The sequence below is a fragment of the Oratosquilla oratoria genome, chromosome 37, assembly GCF_046742065.1.
Source record: "Oratosquilla oratoria isolate Oo_2021 chromosome 37, ASM4674206v1, whole genome shotgun sequence".
Lineage (NCBI taxonomy): Eukaryota > Metazoa > Arthropoda > Malacostraca > Stomatopoda > Squillidae > Oratosquilla > Oratosquilla oratoria.
This window is the reverse complement of record NC_134813.1, coordinates 28,620,053-28,642,552: the sequence shown is the minus strand read 5'-3', so window position 1 is coordinate 28,642,552 and position 22,500 is coordinate 28,620,053. Positions and strand designations below refer to the sequence as shown.

At 40.7% G+C, this 22,500-nt stretch overlaps 1 protein-coding gene across 1 annotated transcript in view; it reads left to right on the top strand.

Moving 5' to 3' along the window:
- The window catches only part of LOC143019601 (uncharacterized), a 29,146-nt gene that overhangs the window by 1,438 nt on the left and 5,208 nt on the right, over positions 1 to 22,500 (top strand). The window contains exons 2-3 of the mRNA XM_076175387.1: positions 17,371 to 17,826; positions 18,246 to 20,171. Coding sequence (XP_076031502.1) covers positions 18,367 to 20,171 — 1,805 coding nt within the window. The 5' untranslated portion in view covers positions 17,371 to 17,826; positions 18,246 to 18,366. The remainder of the gene's footprint in view (positions 1 to 17,370; positions 17,827 to 18,245; positions 20,172 to 22,500) is intronic.

Below are 22,500 nucleotides of genomic sequence, written 5' to 3'. Positions count from 1 at the left end.
AAAGAAAAACAAAAATACAAGAACGAAAGAGGAAAAGGACTTAGAAGTGTTGGTCACAGATTTGTTACCCGCTAAAAATATCAACCATATTAGTGGCGGTTCACTCATGAACAGCTAAAAAAAATGTATGTATACATATATATATATATATATATATATATATATTTTATATATATATATATTATTTATTTATTTTTTTTTTCAACCACATTAACGAGCGCATCGTCAGTCTCGTTCGTGATGACATGGAATTAAAAAAGTAAAAAGTTAATGTGGTTGAAAAAAGAGTAAGATCTGCACTGGGGACCATTCAGTGTGTGTGAATATATATATATATATATATATATATATAAATATATATATATATATATATTTATATATATATATACACATATATATATATATACATATATTATATATATATAATATATATAATACATATATATATACATATTATATATATATATACATATATATTCATATATACATATATATTCATATATATATATATACATATATACATATATATATATACATACATATACATTATACATATACATATATATATATATATACATATATATATAAATACATATAAATATATATATATATATATATATGTATATACATCTTTTTTATATATATATATATGTACATACACACACACATGTATATATATACTTATGTATATATATATATATATATATATATATATATATATATATGCAGTATATATTCTCTTGTTGACAGACGAGATTAAATAATATTCCTGTTTCTGCATTGTTTATCTTTTTGTTGAGAACTTCAATTTCTCTTGCTAATTTACGGTGTTGGACTGTTAGTTTGCTGAGTTGCTGTCCGTATGAGGTTGCAACGTTTCGGTCTCCTCTGGAGACCATCTTCAGGCTAATTGTTTGGGTGTATATATGTGACGTTTACATATTATATTATTTCTGATTGTTTGGATGGTGTCGTGTGAAGCGATCTTCCTGATTGGCTGCTTCATAGTCATCAGGAATCACTAGGATTGGTCAGGTCAGGTGCACTTATGTCTGTCAACAAGAAAATATTCTTCCTGAATACACTAATATATATATATATATATATATATATATATATATATATATATATATATATATATATATATATATATATATAACTGATCCACCCTAAATTGGAATATGTAGCGGTGGTAGGTCCTCACACCATATGAAGGATATATATAAGATCGAAAGAATGTAGAGAACAACGACAAACAGAAATGGTAAAGCTTAAAGAAACTGATCTTTCTCTCATAAGAAAGATGATATGATTGTTGTGTTCAGAACAATGAAAGGAGTGGACAAAATTAACAAAAAATCTTTTTGGGATGGGTGTGACATCAGATACACCAGATTTTGGACTAACCTGAAATAAGTAACAGTCAAATAAAATAATAATTTGAGGCCAACTTAAGTAGGTGAAGACGTTACGAATGTAGTTTTTTTTTCTGTAAATTGCAAGCAGGTACAGTACAGTATATATAACTAGGTGAGCACACACACACATACAAATACATTAACCATAGCCAAGGTACCTCGTGAAAAATGAACAAGAAAAAGAAATGGAAGAATCAAAGGAAAGACGCAAGAGCAGATCATGAGCTTCACAGAAAAAAAAAGAAAAAAAAAAGTCTCGAATCTAGAAAATCCTGGTTACGAGAATATTTTTTAGTCAAATTCAGGTATATTTTTTAAATCCGTGTTTGATCCAAAATATTAGAGAATTTACCATTTTAGCAATTCTTAAAAGAATGATCTGTATTCTGAAGGAAAAGTGGCGACTGTGTTATCGAAGAGATTGGTGCTAGCATCCCTCACGTTGCTTGGATTCGAAAATCACCAGTAATCGAAACTAAAACTCTCCCTTTTTTTTAATATTAGAAAGTGCCTCTGGCATCAGGGATTTTCTAGATTTAAGAAACATGTTCCGAATATTGGATATTTCTTGATTTTAGAAAATCCCATTTGTGGAAATTAATTATATAAACAGTTTTCCAGGGGGTGGGGTTATGCAACTATGTTGTTTGGTGCAAAATCATTAAGAAGAATGAAGACTAGTATGTTTTGCGAAATACCTCTGGGTCTACCAGTAGACCCAGAGATACATCACTCACACATTAGCACAGCGACATGACCACAACATATTCCGGTTGGAGAACCTTAGTTTGGAGGTCGAATAGTCGATCAAATTCCTCCAAACTCTGGTGCCACAACCTAATGACACCGTAAGCCAGAGGTTCTCAGAGTGGGGATGCCGACCAACAGAAGGGTTGCGTGAGATCTAGACAAACTTACGTACATGCATACATACGTACATACATACATACATACATAATCAGGCTGGCAGATACACGAAGACAGGGAAATGTGTTGTGATTGTCAGAAATGCTTTGTTGCTGGGGGAGTGAGTCGCAAATCTATCGAAGTAATTTGTAGGGGTCGCAGCCAAAAATGTTTATCTGCCTATAATTAACAACCCACAACCTCATACATGGGGGGAAAGTCGAGGCAGAATTAGGGGTACGTATAGCCCTCGAGGATGAACTAACTCGTAACTGAGACACAGACAACAATCCTCTGCGAAGAACAACAATAACATGGGGGTTCGAAGACGGATCGCGCATCCTAATGCAGAGGACGCGCTTGCTTGTATGCTTCATGGCTCTTCCATTTAGATCATTGGCTCGCTCTCAGCCTCTGCTCATAGGAATATTACCCAAGTTCTACAGTTTCTTGGCCTGGAGATTGTTTATCACTGAAGAAAATGATCTGCCACCCACCCACTAGCGACTACTCGTTTTTGGTCTTCAATCGCTCTTGGCCGGTTCGTGGATTCAGAGGAGCTCCGTGATCCCCTATTTGAGTCACTGATTTAGAGGAAAATAGTGAGACTTGATGATAGCCCATTACCTCAGTCAACTTGCGCGTATGTCATAGGAGCTTGGAGACCGCAAGTAACGGATAAAACAAAACAAACGCTATTTGACAAGTGTAATAAGAGGGCGATGAAAAGCCAAAGATGAAAAAATCGAAGCAAGGGTGTGGCAATTGGTATTCAGATACATGAAGGAAGGAGCATACGGTTGCAAGTTGAGGAAGGAGTCTGTAGATGATGATGCAGAGGCTGCCTCCGGGTGCAAGAGAGATGACTTGAGTTACAAAAAAAAATTGTGAATGGGCAAAACTATAGTTAGGATTGATGGAAAATATGATTTGTATCTGACACGAATTTCAGAAGGGAGAAGTGGGGAAGTTGGGTTGTTTAGATGTAAGTTCTATTGGGAAAATATAATACAAAGATGGAAGACATTTTGGAATAACATTGAGTGAGGGAGGAACAGGGCTCTGGTAAGCGTGTATGGCCGTTATCACACTGGGCTATTTTTCCTCCAACGTCCTCCTACCTCCAACCTCTATTTGAATAACTAGAATATGACTTCGCTTACAAAAATCTAGACGACCATTTCAACAGTATATCTAACATTTGCACAGGTTAATCTCTTATTTCATCATCCAGCTTTGTTCTATATGACGGAAAGATTATATATGGAGATTTGAAATATGAAATATTGTAACCGAAGTCGTTTTTACTCGAACGAACGCTTAACTGTCGGCGCTGGGGAAGTCCCGTGGAAGCTCAGTGTGATGATAACTCCTTTATCAAATGATGAAGAGGAGAAGGATGGCACAGAGCCAGGCCCCCCCTCCCCCCCACACTCGCCTAACCACGGATGCGTCAACACCCACTTCTACGTGGCCTTTGCCTTCACGTCCTAATAATACTCCTTTCACACACAAAAGTTATTCAAAACGAAGAATAGAAAGTGAATAGTAATAAATAAATCCTTCAGTAATCAAAAGAAAGGAATTGAAAAATGTGCATTTCTAGTAATTGTGGAATTTCGCACAATAGATAAATTCTTCTAAAGAATTAAATTAAATTAGAAATAGACTGGGTTGGATAGATCAAAGTAAATCGGTGGGAAAGAAGAAGCGAGTCAAAAGGAGAAAGGGGACAATTACGAAGGAAGGAGAAACTACGATGTCTCATCTGCATTCGTGGTCTCCCGTCCATTAGCATCACTCATAATATCCATTCGCTATGCTAATTGAGGGCGAAGATGAATGATTGCATTCCAGGCGAGGTGAGAGTTGTTTTCCATGTGACAGGAGGAATTTAGCTGTGCTAAATAATGACCCATGCTGGGATACTGACCACATATTTATATGGAGTCACAATTTCAGAAACACACTTTTACCTTTGAAGGGGAATAAGAATACCGCTGCCGTGTGTCGTAAAAGACGACTAAATGCGATGGAGTGAGGGGACTAGGAACTCCCTTCACCGTTTCTCCTAAGAAACGTCAAGATAAGAGAGGATATTTGAGGAAGACTCCGACAAGAACCGTAGTAATTGCGTCTTTGAATGTATGTGCTAGGTAGGTTTGCAACAACCAGGAACTAATAGGAAGAGATTGGCAGGATGTTTGTAGGAAGAAAGATGGATGTGCCAGCAGCGAGTGAAACTAACTGAAAGGGAAAGGTGAGTTTGAATTTGGATGTGTGATAGGTAGGGTGTCGTGATGAGATTGGGTAAAGCAGGGTCGGTTCTATCTATTTTGGCGCCCTAGGCGGGATCAGAATTTACTGCCCCCTCTGTCTGCTCCCTTACCCCCCTTCTCAACACATACAACATGCATGGATATGCATATATATATATATATATATATATATATATATATATATATATATATATATATATATGTATATATATATATATATATATATATGTCATATATAATAATTTATGATAACGTAATGATCAATCGATTTCAGTTTCTCTCTCTTCGCACTCTCTCTCTCTCTCTCAAAATGTTTAATCAAGTAATTGGTATACATTCGTGTTTTCTCTCTCTCTCTCTCTCTCTCTCTCTCTCTCTCTCTCTCATGGGCGCCCCTGCCCCTCCCTTCCAACTGATGGCGCCCACGACGACCGCCTGTATGGCTTATGCCAAAAACCGGCTGTGGGGTAAAGGAGGGAAGGTTGATTCTTTTTGATAAATGATGAGATGTGTCTGTGTGTGTGTGTGTGTGTGTGTGTGTGTGTGTGTGTGTGTGTGTGTGTGTGTATTCACTTGGTCTTTGGATCACGTGTTGGACTCGTGATCGACAGCTATTTCCCTCCTGGAAGAGAGCTCAGAGCTCGTAGGTCCGATCTATGGGTAATGCTATGACCTTACACACACACACACACACACACACAACTCCCCGCCCACGAGAGTCAGAGTAACGACCCGAAGCGCAGCTGTACCGAAATAAGTTCGGCCCTGGGCAGGATTCGAACCAAGCACTACGCGCACCACCATGCTTGTAGTTCATCGCTCTACCAACTGCGCCACCGAGTCGTGTCTGTGTGTGTGTGTGTGTGTGTGTGTGTGTGTGTGTGTGTATGTGTGTGTGTGTGTGTGTGTGTGTGTGTGTGTGTGTGTGTGTGTGTGTGTGTGTGTGTGTGTGTGTGTGTGTGTGTTTGTGTCTGTGTGTGTGTGAGAGAGAGAGAGAGGGAGAAAGACTAAATGAAAGGAAATGTTATCACAAATAATGTGGGCAAAAATGAGAATAGGCAAGGATGTTTGTGAATGCATATGGCCCTGCTAGTGAGAAATGTGAGAGGAGGCAGGCATTTTGGAATTTTTCAGTTGGGCGTGTAGAGAGCTTTGGGAGGAATGTCAGTATAGTAGTTTAAGGGGATCTAAAGGCTAGAGTAGGAGACGAGGGAATAGATGAAGTGTCTCAGCGAAGTGTGGTGTGCCAGAAAGGAAAGACAAAGGAGAAGAAATAAAATAGATGTTTATCGAAAGAGAAACGACGATAGTAAAGGGTGTTTATGAAGAAATATGTGCATAATTATACCTGCTCATCATCTGGTGGTAGGAAAATTGGAAATGGATGCAAGGTGGACAAAATGGAGACGGGAAGCAAGACAGAGAGCTGCTGAAAATGAGTGAGAAGGGGAAAGAAGGACACCCGGCAAAAATGAGAGAAAAATAGAATGTAATGACAAAGAGGAATGAATGGAAGTAGAAAAAGAATATATGTGATTCAGTGAGGGAGGGAGGGAGCATTAAAGTGTTCAGATATAGAGTGGAATGATGAGACTGGGTCGGGACAGGAGGAAGGGTAGTGAATATTGGTATGAAGACGTTAGTGTGGTAGTAGCGGGGAAGAGGCGTGCGCGCGCGAGAAATGGTTGCAAAGAGGGAACGGTGGTAACCTCTGGAAGGTACAGAGTAAGAGAGTGAGAACGAAGAGCAAAGGTGAGGAAGGCCAAGAGAAGAGCGAATATGAGGTGGGGTACGTGTTTGTGTGAGAATTTCCAGTGGAATAAGATGTTTTTTATAAGGAAAGGAAGACAACGTAAAAAGGCGAGTGGGTTAACGAAAAGTGGGTAAAGAGACCAAATGGACATTTGTTAATGAAAGGAAAGGGATATAAGAGGAAGATGGCCAAATCATTTTAAGTTGTTGAATGCCAAGGAGGACAGGGAGACTGGGACTGTGCCATTAGGAGATACTAGAAGAATGACTGTAATGGGCTAAGAGAATGATAAGGCTATTGCAAAAGAAGTACAAGTACCTTTGAAAGAAATGAAAGCTGGAAAGGCACCTAGACTGGATGAATGTCCTGTGGAATATCTGACGAAAAGATGAATAGTAACAGTGAAGTGGCTGGTAAGATTGTTCACTGTGTCTGAGGAAAGGAAGCGTCCTGGTGGATTGAAAGGTTACATGTAGTCCCGTTATGCAAAGGAAAGACAAGAAAAAGGAGTATGGGAAGCAGAAGTGGATGGGAAAAGCTTGAGAAGGAGACCGAGAAGGAGATGAATGGATGAGTGTGAAGGGGACTTTGAATGAACGATGAATTTCTGTAGAGCAGGGAAGAGAGAGTCAAAAGGTAGGAGTGAATGTAGAGAATCTGTAAAGGGATATATATATATATATATATATATATATATATATATATATATATATATATATATATATATGTATGTATGTGTATGTGTGCATGTGTGTACGTGTGCGTGCATGTGTGTACGTGTGCGTGCATGTGTGTACGTGTGCGTGCATGTGTGTACGTGTGGGTGCATGTGTGTACGTGTGGGTGCATGTGTGTGTGTGTGTGTGTGTGTGTGTGTGTGTGTGTGTGTGTGTGTGTGTGTGTGTGTGTGTGTGTGTGTGCTCGTACTTTACTTGGAATGACCCACGCGTAATTCTTCCAGCCTGTTCTCGCCAAAGCTGTTATCTTGAGTGATGGTTCCCTCTGCAGAGCTTCGTAGGCAGCTGGAAGAACTCTGCATCATAGTGTCGCACTCCGTCCTCAGCGCGGGGCTATGACCCCAGGAGGGTGCGAGTTTAGGTTTCCACTAGGGTAAGAGTACAAACCAGTGGTCTAAGATTCTTTGTTTATTAAAAGTGCTAGAGTGTGTGTGTGTTGTTTTGTGGGAGTTCATAATTCAGGCCACTTCTTTTATAATTGACCTGATGTTTGGAGCAGCTGCCTAACGACCTAGTTTCCTTCAATCTCCAAACCTTAAGGATACCTCGGTACTGCTAGGCACCTCCCTCCAAGGCTGTACTTTTCATCTTAGAACTTACATGATTGGCTATGGACAAAACACTAAAACACATTTGACCAATCGTACTGCTGGAAGGGGCCATTGGTGTCATGTGATGTATTAATTCCTCCGATAAGGGCTTACAGAAAAGGTCTAACCCCAGCAAAATTTAATTATGTTATTGTTTCGCTCCTCTCGAGTAGGGGGCCACCTACACGATGCTAGCGCGTCCGAAGCAAAGAGAATCGGTTTCTCACTATAAAAGTTTTTGTCTAACCCAAAGCGGTCCGTCAGTTCCGTGACAACCTACGACTTACCAGTCGTTGACACTTTTTACCACATGAAGGAACCAATGTAGCAGTTCCCCGAGACAAACATCGGAGAGAATCGTGTCCCCGTCGTTCGTCTTCAGATCCCATCAACACACTCGCCTACATCTGAAAGTGCAGACCTCGACTTTTCTCTGTTTTTGTTTACCAAATAAAGAAAAACTAGCACAAAGCAACTGATCCCCCTCTTCTTCCCCCTTTTCCTTCTCATCCTCGTCCTCTTCTTCCTCCTCCTCTTCTTCTTCCTCCTTCTCCGTTAGCCAGTGACAGCAACAAACCTACCTACACCACAATGTAGACAATAATCCAACATTTTTGTTGAGATCTAAAGAGGGCATGAGGACCGTTGCTAGCTACCGTGGAACTGCGAGTTTTCAGTCACTGAAACATGAGGCAGCAGTATTTGTTATCATTGTTACATCTTAGCCACGTCCCCACAGTTCCTTGGACATCTGAGGAGACCCAGGCACCGCCACACTGTTCGACACGGCCATTGTTCTAAGCGCAGCCGTCTTGTCCGAAAGTTTGTCTAGATGTTGGCTTAGAAAGCTGGTCTTGAAACACCTCTATTTGATATGAATATGTACATCCACAACGGCACACTAACATACACACGAAGACCTGCGCATGCACACACACACACACACACACACACACACACACACACACACACACACACACACACACACACACACACACAGTTTGATTAAAGTGTAGAGCACAAAGGTACTGGACCGATGCAGAGATAAACCAATGAATTTTTACCTTTTCATTAATGGTCATCTGAAGAACAGGGAAGAAATCTTAAAGTTCAGAGTGGAGGGTACGGCGTTTGAGGATGCTACTGCGCAAACAGAAATACTGAGTAGTAAAATCCAGTCTGCGTTTACCAAGGAGAGCCATCTTGTGGGAATTGAGGGAGTTTCTAGAAGCAAAGGTGGTGGTACAAGAGGTGCAGAAACTGCCAGAGAAACTGAGTTTGAGGAAGTCCACAGGGATTCATGGTATCTCAAAGTGGCTACACAAAAGAATTACGGGAACAACTAGTGGATACAATACACGAACTTTTTGTGTTTAGTAAAAATAGAGAAAATGCCAAGTGATTGGAAACTGGCTAACGTTGCGGTAATCTATAAAGATGGTAGGTAGCAAGGAAGTTTATTCCAACTGCAGGCCAGTGTCACTGACCAGTGTGGTAACCAAAATGTGTGAAAGAATTGTAAATGACAAATGATCGAAACATTTAGGAGAGAAAAACATGCTAGTAAGTTAATACGACTTTAGGAAAGCAAGATAATGTTTCCAGTTTGCTGAGATTTGATTCAAGAGTAATCGATATGCTGCAGGAAAGGGGTGGTTGGGTGACTTATATTTACTTAGATCTAGAGAACGTGTTTGATAAGGTACCTTAAAAATTATTATGGATGCTGGAGCATATAGGAGGTCTTATAGGGAATTAGCTGGAGTGGGCGACTTTCTTAGGAACAAATCGATGAGAACAAAAGTGAAAGACAAGTTATATGTAGAAGGGAAGTTACCAGTGGAGTCCCAGGGAGGTCAGAGTCGGCTCCAATTTTGTTCTTGATATACGAGAATGACTTGATGGATAAAAATACTAGTTATGCAGATTTATTTGCTGAAGAGTGAAGAACATAGAGGGATGCGTGTTGTTACACGAAGATCTGAATAGGTTATATGAGGTGAGCCGGGATTGGGAGTAGTTGTAAGAATAGGTCATCACTGATGTATAGAAAGGGTAGTAATATACTGTAATTACAAAAGCGAAAGATGAGAGGGGCTAGTGGGTGATGGTTATGGAAAATCTGCTTAGTAATTTGGGAAAACTGTTTTATAACTTTGTAGAATTAAAGAATATTGAATTGCATGAGGTTCCATTACATTAACAAAGACATGATGGGAAAAACTCATCGAAAAGCTGATTCTTGCTAGACCGGGGTATAATGTGGTGCTGTGGTGGCCACAGAAATCTATAAACAAAACAGAAAATTCAGAGAGCAGCAACTAAAATTATCCCAGATCTTACGAAGAGAGACCGGACATTTTGAAACTCCCAACGTTAAAGGACAGAGGTGCTTTGACAGACTGAGGGACTCAATGCCATGAAAGGTGTGAATATACTTGGTAAAGAAAAACTTTTACTGTGGGAGCAGAGGAAAAATTGAAATGTTTGAAGGACAGTTTTCCGTATAGCATTTCTGACTCATGGAATGATTTGGGTGAATGAATGATGAATAAAACAGAATATATAAGGTTACAGTTGACCAGTGTAAATGCGGAGACAAGGCCGTATGGGAATAGTTTTTATATTGTATAGTGCATTAAGCTAAATATACACTCACAGACATGCACACAATGATGTAACATGCCGTTTAAAGGGGTCATACGTTATGGGCCAATGTGAAAGTTACTTTTACTTACCTACCTAAAGACATACTATGAATTTTTATGAACCATACTTTAGACTAAGGGACCATCTGTTTTGCTTTTCGCTGTCATCACGAACATGCACATCGTACGCTAAGGGGTGATGGGAGCCAATTAATCGCCTACACTTTTGAAACTTTATAGAATGTGACGATGACAGACCACCCGTGGTTTATGCCTCTTCCATGCAACTCAAGACAGTTTAGCCGCTTCAGATACAGCGCCAGGATGAGACTTCATGATCTTAAATTAAAGATAGCTAGGAGTGGCACATATTCATTCAGTACAGGTATTAGTTAACAGTCGTGTTTAGTACGTTCCTTTGCTTGTTGTATCATATGCTTTCTAGCCAAAAGGAAGTTAATTCTGAAAATGTCTTTCGATATATCTCATGTAGGGAATTACGTGGATCACAGAGGCTGTGCATATTAATCACGACTGTATTCTTATGCCAGATGTGTCATTTGTTTTCTTGTTAGTTGGACTCCTGAACGTTCCAATTGGTTTGTTGTGATGTTGTAATGTTGTTTATCTTCTGCAGCTATTATCTGGTCTTACATAACATGTTGATGGACGGTTTCTTTGACACCATGTAGCGAAACCATCATTTGTCCAGGAATAAATGTACTCATGTGAAAATTATGACAAAAATGGGTGAGCCCTACCTTCGTCTGCTTATACGGAAATGTGGGATACGAAATCACATAACATCGCAAATGTCGACTGTATTACTCTAAGGCATACAGTTCATAATGGCCGATACGCCGCGTCGTGTGTGGTCCTATGCCCACCCGGATAGCACAACGGCCTTAGTTTTGAAAAGGCTGCTGTTTAGAGATCGCCAAAGAAATCAACACAATAAAACAAGAAAGGATTCAAAGGGTTGTGGTACTTGAGTCTTTTGGTCTTGTCACGTGAGAGGCGAGGCTTGGATTTCCGACATTTGATGAAAAAAGGGAAAGGAGGATATGATCATTCTGTACGAAAGCACCAGGGGGGAAGATAGAGCACATTTGCTTTCAACTGACGCCGACAGAATAACAAAATTGGATTACAAAACAAGTGGGAACGGAAATGAATTTATCCAAATTGAGGAATTGATCAGCGAAATGGCTATAAATAGTGCAGTTGAAAATTACTTATGATTTTACTGTGTAGATATAACTTTTATTCGTGATTATTCGATGTATTTTGTGTACAGTATTTGCCGTAAAGTAAAATGTGTTTTCATGTGCACAGAAATATATCAATATCCAACAAACGCTGCATTTGTATGCTCAAAGTATACATTGCTTCTAGGTGAAACTTGGTGTTCCAGTATTGTAATTATGATCGTATATTTCAAGAACGTCTGAGAACTTACCTGGTTGAGTTCTCAGACTTTATGTCTGAATTTGAAGTAAATCTTGAGGTTTCGTGCGAACAGTAAGAATTCCTTTGCCGAGGTTTCTATAAGAAGCATCTGCTACCAGCGCTGAAGGTGAACTGGCGTTCAGTTCACGAAACGTAGTCCCGTTCGGCTGAAATTCTTACAAGTTCATAAAAAGGCTTCGAAGCCACGGGACAACTTATACTTTAAGTAAATTCTCAAAGTTCCTGATTTATTAATCAAAATTACAACATAGGTTTAATAAAAATAAAAAGGGAGGGGAGTTTAATAGTATCTTAAATAAAGTTACGATAGTGTGGTACGGAGTTTCAGGAAAAGTTCCAGATTCGAAAATAAACAAGCCTTCGGGAAATCGCCGTAACTCAAGGTAAACAATGTAATTCTCGTAACAACAATTACCACACCAGTAGCAGTCAAACTTTAGCTGAATAATGGTACAAAGAACACTTGGAAAGTCCTCAGCCAACGTTCCCTTTAAGCTGTGCGCATGTGCGCGCGCACATGTTTTACAACATAAAGAAAAAATGTGCGCACAAGGTTTTCATATTACATTAAAACTCATTTAATAAAGAAGTTCCAACTTATAAATTCTCTAAGAATATGATAACTTGCCAACCGTCAAACCAATAATTGTGTTTTTTTTTTCTTCTTTTTTTCTAACTCTTGTGCTTCCATTTTAAACTAAATGACTTTGCTACCGCCATGGATGCGCGCGCACATACTTTTCAAAGAAGGTAAAGTTTGCATACAAGCCACTTTCTGCGCACAATAAAAAAAAAAAAAATAAATAGAGGGAACAGTGCTCACAACCCTGTAAAGTAGAATTAAGAAAATAACTTCTTTGACGATGTTTTTTTTAATAACAGCGGCTTCTGGCATAACAATGTATAATGTCGTGATTTGAAAAAGCAAAGGTAAATGCTTACATTTATAGCTAAGGCTGTTATATGCTTGCTCTCTTCCAATAAATTATGCCTTAAAGCCCTTTTGAATACCGATAGACGGGATGAGTGTCGAGGTAGATACTTCCCTAACTGGGAGTCCCACTCGTGAATTCACATAAGACGGCAGATAATTAAAAATAAATTGATTAATTGATTAATAAACAAACAATTAAATTACCTCACAAACAATTTAAATAATTAGTTAATTAATATAGAGAATGTGAATGAATTAAATGAAATAATTAGATAAAAGAATCAGATGCCGCACGTCAAGAGGTAAGGAAATGTAATCGGTTTTCCACCCAGTGAGGCTGTGACGTGTGGTGCTGGCCCATGCACGCGTGACGCCCGCCCAAGGACCTTCGGGTGGTTTAGCACCTGGAGGACCGTGACCCCCCCACCCCTACCCCTACCCTCCAGGGACCACACGTCCTCGCGGCAAGACCCCTGACCTCAGATTTCTCTTCCTGCGCGTCTCCTAAGCACCGGGAAGCAATCAAATACCCCCTACCATGACGCACGCTTAATACCTTTTGCGTTTGCTTAGACAACATTGATTTCTACTTCAAGGTTATAATCAATTCTTTCTTATTGGTAAACAGGAAGTTTTTTTTTTCTGGGGAGCAGTCAGCCATAACATATTACGTTTGTCATTTCACGCTTGTCTCTGTCCGAAAAGAACTGATTTTATGTATAGGTTACGCCAAAGCACACTGAAATGTTCTCCCTTTCCTTCCTGCTTATCCACACATGCATACATACATACATACATACATACATACATACATCGTAAAATCGTGGCCAAAGGTCATGGCCCACTCAATAGTTTTCACTTTACAGATGTTGACTTTGTTGCTGAGTATTCGATATATCTTGCTATACAAAAACCCGGTTTACTCAAAAGCGAATACTCTTAAGAAAATGTGGCGAGTAATAGTCAGCGATGAAAGTTACATTTTCACAAATCCTTTCAATGATTCGCGACTTATCCACGCTGGTTGTTAGTTGCATTCGTGTCTTCTTCAACAGTGTCAATCTGTCTCTAACTCTGTGTACACAAGCACGCACCTAAGGAAAGTGTGAAAGAATAGGAATTGTACGACTGAACCAAGTTATGACAGCAGTCTGAAAAGAGGGTTGACAGATGTGATTTTAATGGTTAGGCTGCGATCGTAAATATTCTATCCTATTTCACAGGAGAAGCATTCTTGCCGGAATTGTCTGGGGGTTGGTGTCATCAACCACTTCCACTACTTTGCCAACTCTCTGGTAAAGGCATGTCTTAAAAAACGAACCGGGTACCACCCCAAGAGAACCTTGGGAGGTTATTCGCGACTTTGAACGCACACCGCATCCGGCAATTAGTCCTCTTTACCTCACCTAAGTGAGTTTCACAAGTCTTTCCCACACCAAGGATAAAATGAATCATTACTGATGATACAAAATAAGTTCAACGATCTCAAGAAAGAAAGAGAGAGTGAGAGAGAGAAAGAGAGAGAGAGAGCATCATTATCATATGGAAGCATATTATGCCGCGGGGAGGACGTTGCTTGACGCACATACCGACGCCACTCCCCACAATCTTCCCGAACTGGCCTTCGCGCATCCACACCATCCTCATTTCAAACAGCTATATCGGCAGTGTTGGTCGACCTACTCCACCTTTGAATGGTATGGGCGTCCCCTTTGTTTCTTCCATCGAAGATTCTCTCTTGTAAAGATGACCCTGTGTGTGGAAGCAATATCAAGGAAGTGTGCCACATGTCCACATAGCTAGCCGGAGGTGACGTTCAGAAATTATGTTGGTAACAGGCAATGACCGATTTTGACTGGTCTGATATAAAGCCTTACCAGCGATACCCCTTAATTCAAAGACTCCCAAAGACTCCCCTTCAAGACAGCATTCAATGTCCGTCTCGCAGCCGTACAGCAAGATATAAAGCACAAGCTACTTAAAGATTCGGATCTTCCTCCTGCATTGACAGCCCCACATACCCTGGTCGAACGATTTCATAACACCATGAGCTAAGCCATTTCTTCAAGGGAGATCCTGGCGTGACCCACCTTTATCATGCACTATACTACCAAGGTATATAAAGCTCCTCAAGACCTAAATGTCCTCGTCATATGTATGGACAGAGTGAACACTAACACCCAGTAAACCCCCAATCTCCTAACTCTTGGTCTTCGTCCAAGTGACCTGAAGTTCCAGCTGTTTCATCTCTGTACAATGACTCGAAGGCTACAACCGGAACTTCCAACGACTCCGCAAAAAATAGAACATCATCGTTAAATCTAAGTTCGGTGACCTTAATGATGCCAATAGATGCTCCGCAATGACATTAATGGACAACTCTGTCAAATATCAAGTCATTGCAAGTGTTGAAAAGTGTCGGGGCAAGGATGCGCCACTGTCTCATTCCTGCTTTAACAGGGAAGAAGTAGCACACACCCCTAAAGACTTTACTTCACTCCGTCCTAGAGTATGACGACACATCAGGTCAGTAATCGTGGCAGCAATACGATGGATCCTCCGATGATCCCGGAATACCTCACGATATACCGAGTCAAACAACTTTAGATCGATACAGACTGCAAACAACCTTTGCTGAAACTCATGCCGGCGCTCTACAGGGACACAAAATACTAGGATTCGATCAGCTATTGACTTACCGGATGTGAATCCATAATGTTCAGGTTTCTGGAACTTTATCAGACGGAGGCAAACCCGCGCCAGTTGGACGCACACCGTTTCAGGCACACTCAGCAGTGCAATGCCGTGATAAGTATTATAGTTCTGCCGATCCCCATTCCCCTTCCAGATAGGAATGACTAGCCCTTTTTTCCAGCCACAGGGAATGGTACCGGTCTAACAAACGGACCATGTCCTCACACCCGGTTTTAAGTAACTCCGCGCTGACGTTGGAGATGGCAGGCGCATTTTCACCTTTCAAATTAGTCTTTCTAACTGTCACCCGAAAACCAGCCTGAGGAAGTTGGGAGCTTAGTGGGCCAGCCATAAACAATTGTTCATAGTACTCAGCCTAGTAAACTTTACAGCTATCCGTGTCTGACACTAATTACTCATCGTCAGTTTGGACAACGCTCACCTAGGCCACAGATTTGGGGAGGAGTTTCTTCTGGGTTTGGTAAGAAGGTCTGAGGTCATTCGCACTAAAATTAACCTCGATATCCCCAACGATTTCACGGACATATCTCTTTTTATTCCTTCTCAAAATAATCTAGTTTGCCGTTTTAGACTCACCTCTATAATATCCAGTGTTTCGCGCAACGTCACACCAATCCTTGACCCTGAAGACCCTCCGCAGCTTTCAGAGTTTCATGTTTGAGGGTATTCCAGTTATTCAGGATTTTCAAGGGCACCAAGCACTTTCAATCGGCTGAAGACTGCTATCTCATACCCATGAGCACACGCATCATCCCTGAGCTTAATCAGATGAAATTTTGTTGAATTGCATCTTGAGATTTTTCTGAGTTTGACACACAGCCTGAATATTGCAACCGCATGTCTATGATCGGTCCCGATGCACTCAGCACTCCGGTAAACCCTCAATTGTATATGATCTTCCAACGAGTACTAACGAAGAAGTGATTGACTTCCTTTGTCATGCCTTCGACATTACTATACCAAGTCCATTGGTATGACTTTCCCTTCTGGAATTAGGAAGTAACAATCATCAGCCTTCTGGACTATGCAAATCTCAGAAGAAGAGAAGTTATTGTCCCTGATTCCAGACCTGTGAGGATCAGCACATACTGTCGATATTAGTAACTGCATTAAAGTCACCCAAAACAACAACCGTGTCCCGTAACGGGCATCGGTCGACTATAGTCGAGCTTAGCATAGAATATCTTCTCACCAAGTACACGCTTCGTTAGGAACATACTGCAATAAAGAAGTACAGGGTATTCCTCAAACCATAAAATGGTTCACAAAGAGACAGAACCGTGATAATGAAGTGTAGTTACCGCGTATTTTGAGTATATGCGGTATAGGGATGGATTTTCCATGAGAAATGAAATGAGGACCAAAACAGTCAATAGCAATAACAACAATGCAAAAGTACGTTTCAAGGAGGGAAGTATGGGTGAGTTGATTTCATAATCTCATTGTTATGTTACAGTAGATATTGTACATTATCTAAGATTATAGTGTCATCACCGTGGAAGCATACCTTCACTGATTTCCTTTTGAGAAGTTACTTCCAATAGTTATTCAACCTATCAAAGTGAAATATGAGCAATCACCAATACATTATGAGAAAAGAGTGACAAAAGAAGTTCAATGTTCTCAGGCTAGTTGATTGGCCAAGACCGTAATTAGAGCTGTATCGGTAGATAGATATATACCGATCTCCTCCGTGAGTCTTGAGCAGTCATATCTAAAGAAAACCTGTTTTCAATTTTACCGCACAATTAAATTGGAAATAGAGAAATCTCTTCACGAATCAGAGATTATGAAAATTTAATTTTCTTTCTTATTATTTCAGGAGAGGTATGGATTTAAATGTGATGATATTATTTGCATCTGGCTAGACGGCAACCGATGACAATAGTTTTATTGACTTCATAAGTTTCTCTATTTCAGGTGAGGAAGATTGTCCTGCTGCATCGTGTAGCAGTGTGTGCAGTCCTTCTCTCTCAGACGGCCCTTGGGAGCCGCTTGCCCCCTCTCAACCTTCCGACGGGAGTCGTTGTCCAGGAACAACGACCTGATAACAGTACAGGCACTGCAGTAGTTAATATAGGGAGCACGAAGCTAGGGCGCGATTTCAGGGTGAAGAAGACATACGATATAACTATAATCAGCCGAGACATTCCAGATGAGGACGAAAGAAGCAGCGTTGTTGTCAATGACGAAAGTACAGAGTCCGAGACAAATATTCTGGAATACAGCCGAAACGACACCGGGATTGTTTCATCGGCACAGGAGAGGGAGGCCCAGGAAAAGCGCCAGGAACTTCGACCATGGTCGACCATCTTCCCGTCAAAAAGTCACGATAGTGAACCCATAGATTTCTCCATTTTCTTTTCTTCTCCCAAGGTAGGAAGTTCTTATGGTGGTATTAACGTATTTATTATGCTAGGACAACCCTCTCTCATCCCTTTGTTAGCTTTTATAGAAGCCAGATACAAGTTAACTGTATATTAATCTTTCAATCCCCTTGTGCTAAATAAAGACATCAGGTGTTGGAAATGAAATTTATATAGGGTATTCATAGACTGAAGACGTTCACAAACACAGAAAAGAAATTCTGTAATTCATTACTCATAACATCCCAACATAAAAAAAAAACGTAATGACAATCTTCCATATTTTCTCGATGTTTTGTACCATCGACGTTCACTTTCTCAAGATAAATATAATTACAATAACGTTAATTTGGGTTGATTCGTAAATCTTTATGATCACCCCACTCTAAATAACCTTTCTTTCGATCTCACTATATTTTCTTATTGTAGATCGAGGATTACTTCAGACATACGGACACTGGGAAATCCTTCATATCACCCTCAGACCAAGATAGTTTTGATCAACACCGTCTATATCTTAAGGACAGCCAAGGTTACGAAGATCCGAGACATGGCAACTCACACGAAGACTCCCGTTCCGGATACGGCGCCTCCCCTTTTAACTTCAGAGAAGGCAAATCATTCGGAGATCTCTTCAAACCTGAATCCAGAGGCTCTAATGAATCCATCAACGATAGCTATGAACCATATGGAAACTTCGTACAAGACAAGGACTACCCCGAGTTCGACCACGACCCCTTCGAACCTGAGGACGACACATTTGTGTTCGCCGAAGACGGGTCTCCTTATGGAAAAGGAAGCCTCTGGATCGACGAAGGAAACGGTGCAAACGGCAACGGCCACAGCGAATACAACAACGACAGCAACGCTGGTCTTAACACCCTTAGCGTCGAGCTTAATGAGGGAGGTGCTCGACACCACGACGGTGACATCAATGGTAAATCCTATGGTGGTGAAGACGCCTTTGGGCACAACGTCACCGATGGAAAGGGTAACGACGGAGAATTGGGTAACCGTGGAGGAGGTCCTGCCGGACAGGGAAATCAATTCAGATACGACGGACACGCTGAGCAACAAACCAAAGAATTGCAATCTGTTCGGAGCGACAGTGCCAGCGGCGAGGTCAATAATCGGCACGCAGACGTCTTCACACCATTCCACAAAAATCATAATTACGACGGCTACATTGAACACGAACGCATACCCAGATGGTTCCCTAGCGGCGTGGAGCACAGCTTCCACTCAGGAAGCAATATCGATACCTTGTTCAGGCACAATACAGACGTGCTACGGTTCAGAGAACAAGAGTTTGGACACGATTGGAACACTTTTGGAGACGAAACCGGACTTTCAAGGAGTTTCAGACACAGCAACGAGGGAGAATTTAGTCACAGAGAACTTAGGCATATCGGAGAGGACTACCGAACAAACAGAGCAGTTGATTTTGGGCAAGGAGGAAAAGACTCTGGTAACATCATGGCCGGCTCTAGGTCAAACAGGAGCAATATCGAGTATGGGCATTTCAGACACAATGGGAATAGCCTTGAACGATCCAGAAACTACTTCAGAGAGAATGGGGACCTTCCCGAACCAAGAGAAGATGATGAAGGACAAGTGGAACACGATGGAAAATACGAAAGAGACAGTCATGGAAACACTGGAATTGGCACAGAAGGATATGGAGCTGGACTTGAATATGAAGACGAGTACGACTACAGTCGGCGAGCAAATGACAGCAGCTGGCTCACCAATACACACATCAGAGACCACGACCAAAGATCTGACCAACACAGCGAGGGAGATGGATCCTTGCGAAAAGGAATTCACACTAGCTACAATAGGGAACATGACTGTAACGCCAAAAATGAAGAAAATGAGCACTCACAGCAGACGAGTGGATGCGCCGACGAATCCCAAGGCAGAGAACAACACGATGATAGGCCGGACAAGAATAATGGCGAAGTCGCCGAGGAAGGAAGGAGCTTTATTCCCAGCAAAGGAGGCGAAGGTAGAGAACGCGTGGCACCCGACGACTCCAGCGATGGATCCGGGGGCAGAATCAATAGGGTACCTCACGACGGACTTGGGGCAATCTACGATTTCCTCCAGGAAGATACTTCTGACGACAGAATGCCCTTTGCTAGCCACCGAGACACCTTCACTGACCACAGAAGTGCTAACGATGACCACAGGATCACTTTCGACAACACCGAGGGTGTCTTCCTTTACAACAAAGGAGATTCCGGTGACCATGGAAGGGGATTCCATGCCAATGGAAGAGCTACCAGGGAACACGGACAGGAGCAGCGCCAGAGATTCGACCTGCACCAAAACCATGATGAATACACCAAACAAGTAAGTGGAAGAAGGAATTATTGGGGTACGATAATATGATGTAGGTGGTGAATGCTTTGAATACTGTTTTGCAAACACAGACACACACAAACACACGCACACACACACACACGCACGCACGCACACAGTCAGTTGCCAACTTCTCTTGATATTAGTCTTTACATGTCATATTTTCAGTTTCCCGTCAACAGCACAATATCCAAAACAACATGTAATAAGAACATAAGAATGGAGTAGACTGCAAGAGACCATAAGGCCTACGATAGGCAGTTCCATGCCTTTACCACCTTTCGTCCCTATCCATAGTTATTTAATCTTTTCTTAAAACAACTAATTGTTTCATCGTTGACTACATGGTTACTATTTATGTCTATTCCATTCGTTAACCACTTGCATAGAAATTAAAACAAATAAATAAACAAACACATAAACAGGCAAGTAAACAAACGAAATAACAAATTAATGGGTATTACATCATATTGTTTAAGTAATCATACAAATTAATTTTAGAATTTACGGGTGTATTATATTTCACCACCGCTGTAGGACACTTAGTCAGTTCATTGATTATGTGGTTAACAAAATTATTTCTAACTAATTATTGATTAAATCTAAATGCTGAGAGCATGAGGCGATTATTTCTCACCTAGTTAGCATTTACTGGCTGTTGCAATGAATTGCAGGCTGGCAAAACATTGTAAGGCCAATGGTTGGGCATTTGTCGACAACTGGGACCGCTTTTACGGTAAGAATCATCTATATAAAAGGGACAGGGTGCACTTGTCGCCCAAAGGATTTTGGCTCCTTGATGAATCCCTTGAGTGAGAAGTAGGAATTCTGCAGTTTTTTCAGGTAGATTACGTTGGAGTCGTGGGGGAAGTATCGGAATATAGTTTAAGCCATAGAAACAACTTAGAGAGGGACTGTGAAAAGAATCACCAAATCAGGGGGAGGGAAGATAAACTTAAAATCTACTATACAAATAGCAGAAGCATAATTAAAAAAAATTATTTGCTCAGGTAAAGCATGCGTAGAGAATTTCGATATTATAGCTATTACTGAATCCTGGATCAACATGGCTGATAAACATTTCCTTCCGGAAATCGAAATAGAAGGATATAATTTTTTTTCACAAGGATAGGGTTGGCAGGAGTGGGGGAGGTGTAGCACTTTTCGTTAAAAATACAATAAACTGTATTATTAACAACTCGATTAAGGAAGAGGAGAGTACGGAATCTATTTGGGTAGAGATTATAGGCAAGAATAAGAAAGTCATTATTGGCGATTTGTAAAGACCTCCTAACCTCAGCATTGAGCACACTGATCCCCTGATTCATGAAATTCACAGAGCGTCCCATTACAAAAACGTTGTGATCATGGGAGATTTTAATTATAGAAACATCGACTGGAAAACTTTAACAGGAGATCAGGGCACGAAGAAATTCCTAGATGTGGTGTAGGATAATTTCCTAAAACAAGTGATTACCGATCCTACGAGGGGAAAAAATACTCTGGACTTACTTTTAACTAATAATGAGCACCTAATGAGCAACGTAAAAGTGGTAGATAGTCTAGGCTCAAGCGATCATCAAGAAATAAGATCTAATATTATTTGGGAAGAACTAAAAAGTACGAATAACGTCCAAGTACAAGACTTCAGGAGAGCAAACTTTGAAAATATAAAAACCTATTTAAATTTGGATATGAAATGTTATACGGACGCTTCGGACATTGTCGACGGGGTCAGGTCATGACCAGGGGTCGGGTCACGGAGGGTAATATGCATACTTTGGGTCAGGTCCCTTGGGGGCGGGGGCTCAACAGACAGGTCAGCAATTTGGATGAAATGTATAGCAATCTAACTGATCTAATTATTAATGCACAAAATACGGAAGTCAATACGGAAGAATAGTAATACTCCCAAATGGATGACGGACAGATTGAAACATGAGATCGGAATGAAAAGAGGACTTTACGTAAAAATAAAAAACGGGGAATCACACCTTAGATCAAGATATAACGAAATGGCAAAGCTGGTTAAAAAGAATACACATACAGCGAAACGTAATTATGAAATTAAGGTTGCCAGTCAAGCAAGATCCAACCCAAAGGGTTTCTTTCATCTCTATAGAACAAAAAATAAAGAAAGAATAGGACCAATTAAAAACGATGAAAATATCATGATAGAATCGGAGGAAAAAATGAGTGAGGAGTTTAACAATTATTTTCTATCGGTGTTTACTAATGAGAGGTTAGATAAAGTACCTGACTGCGATCCGATTTTCAAATTAGTAAAGTAGTAGTAGTCAAGCAGATTGAAAGAAAGCTA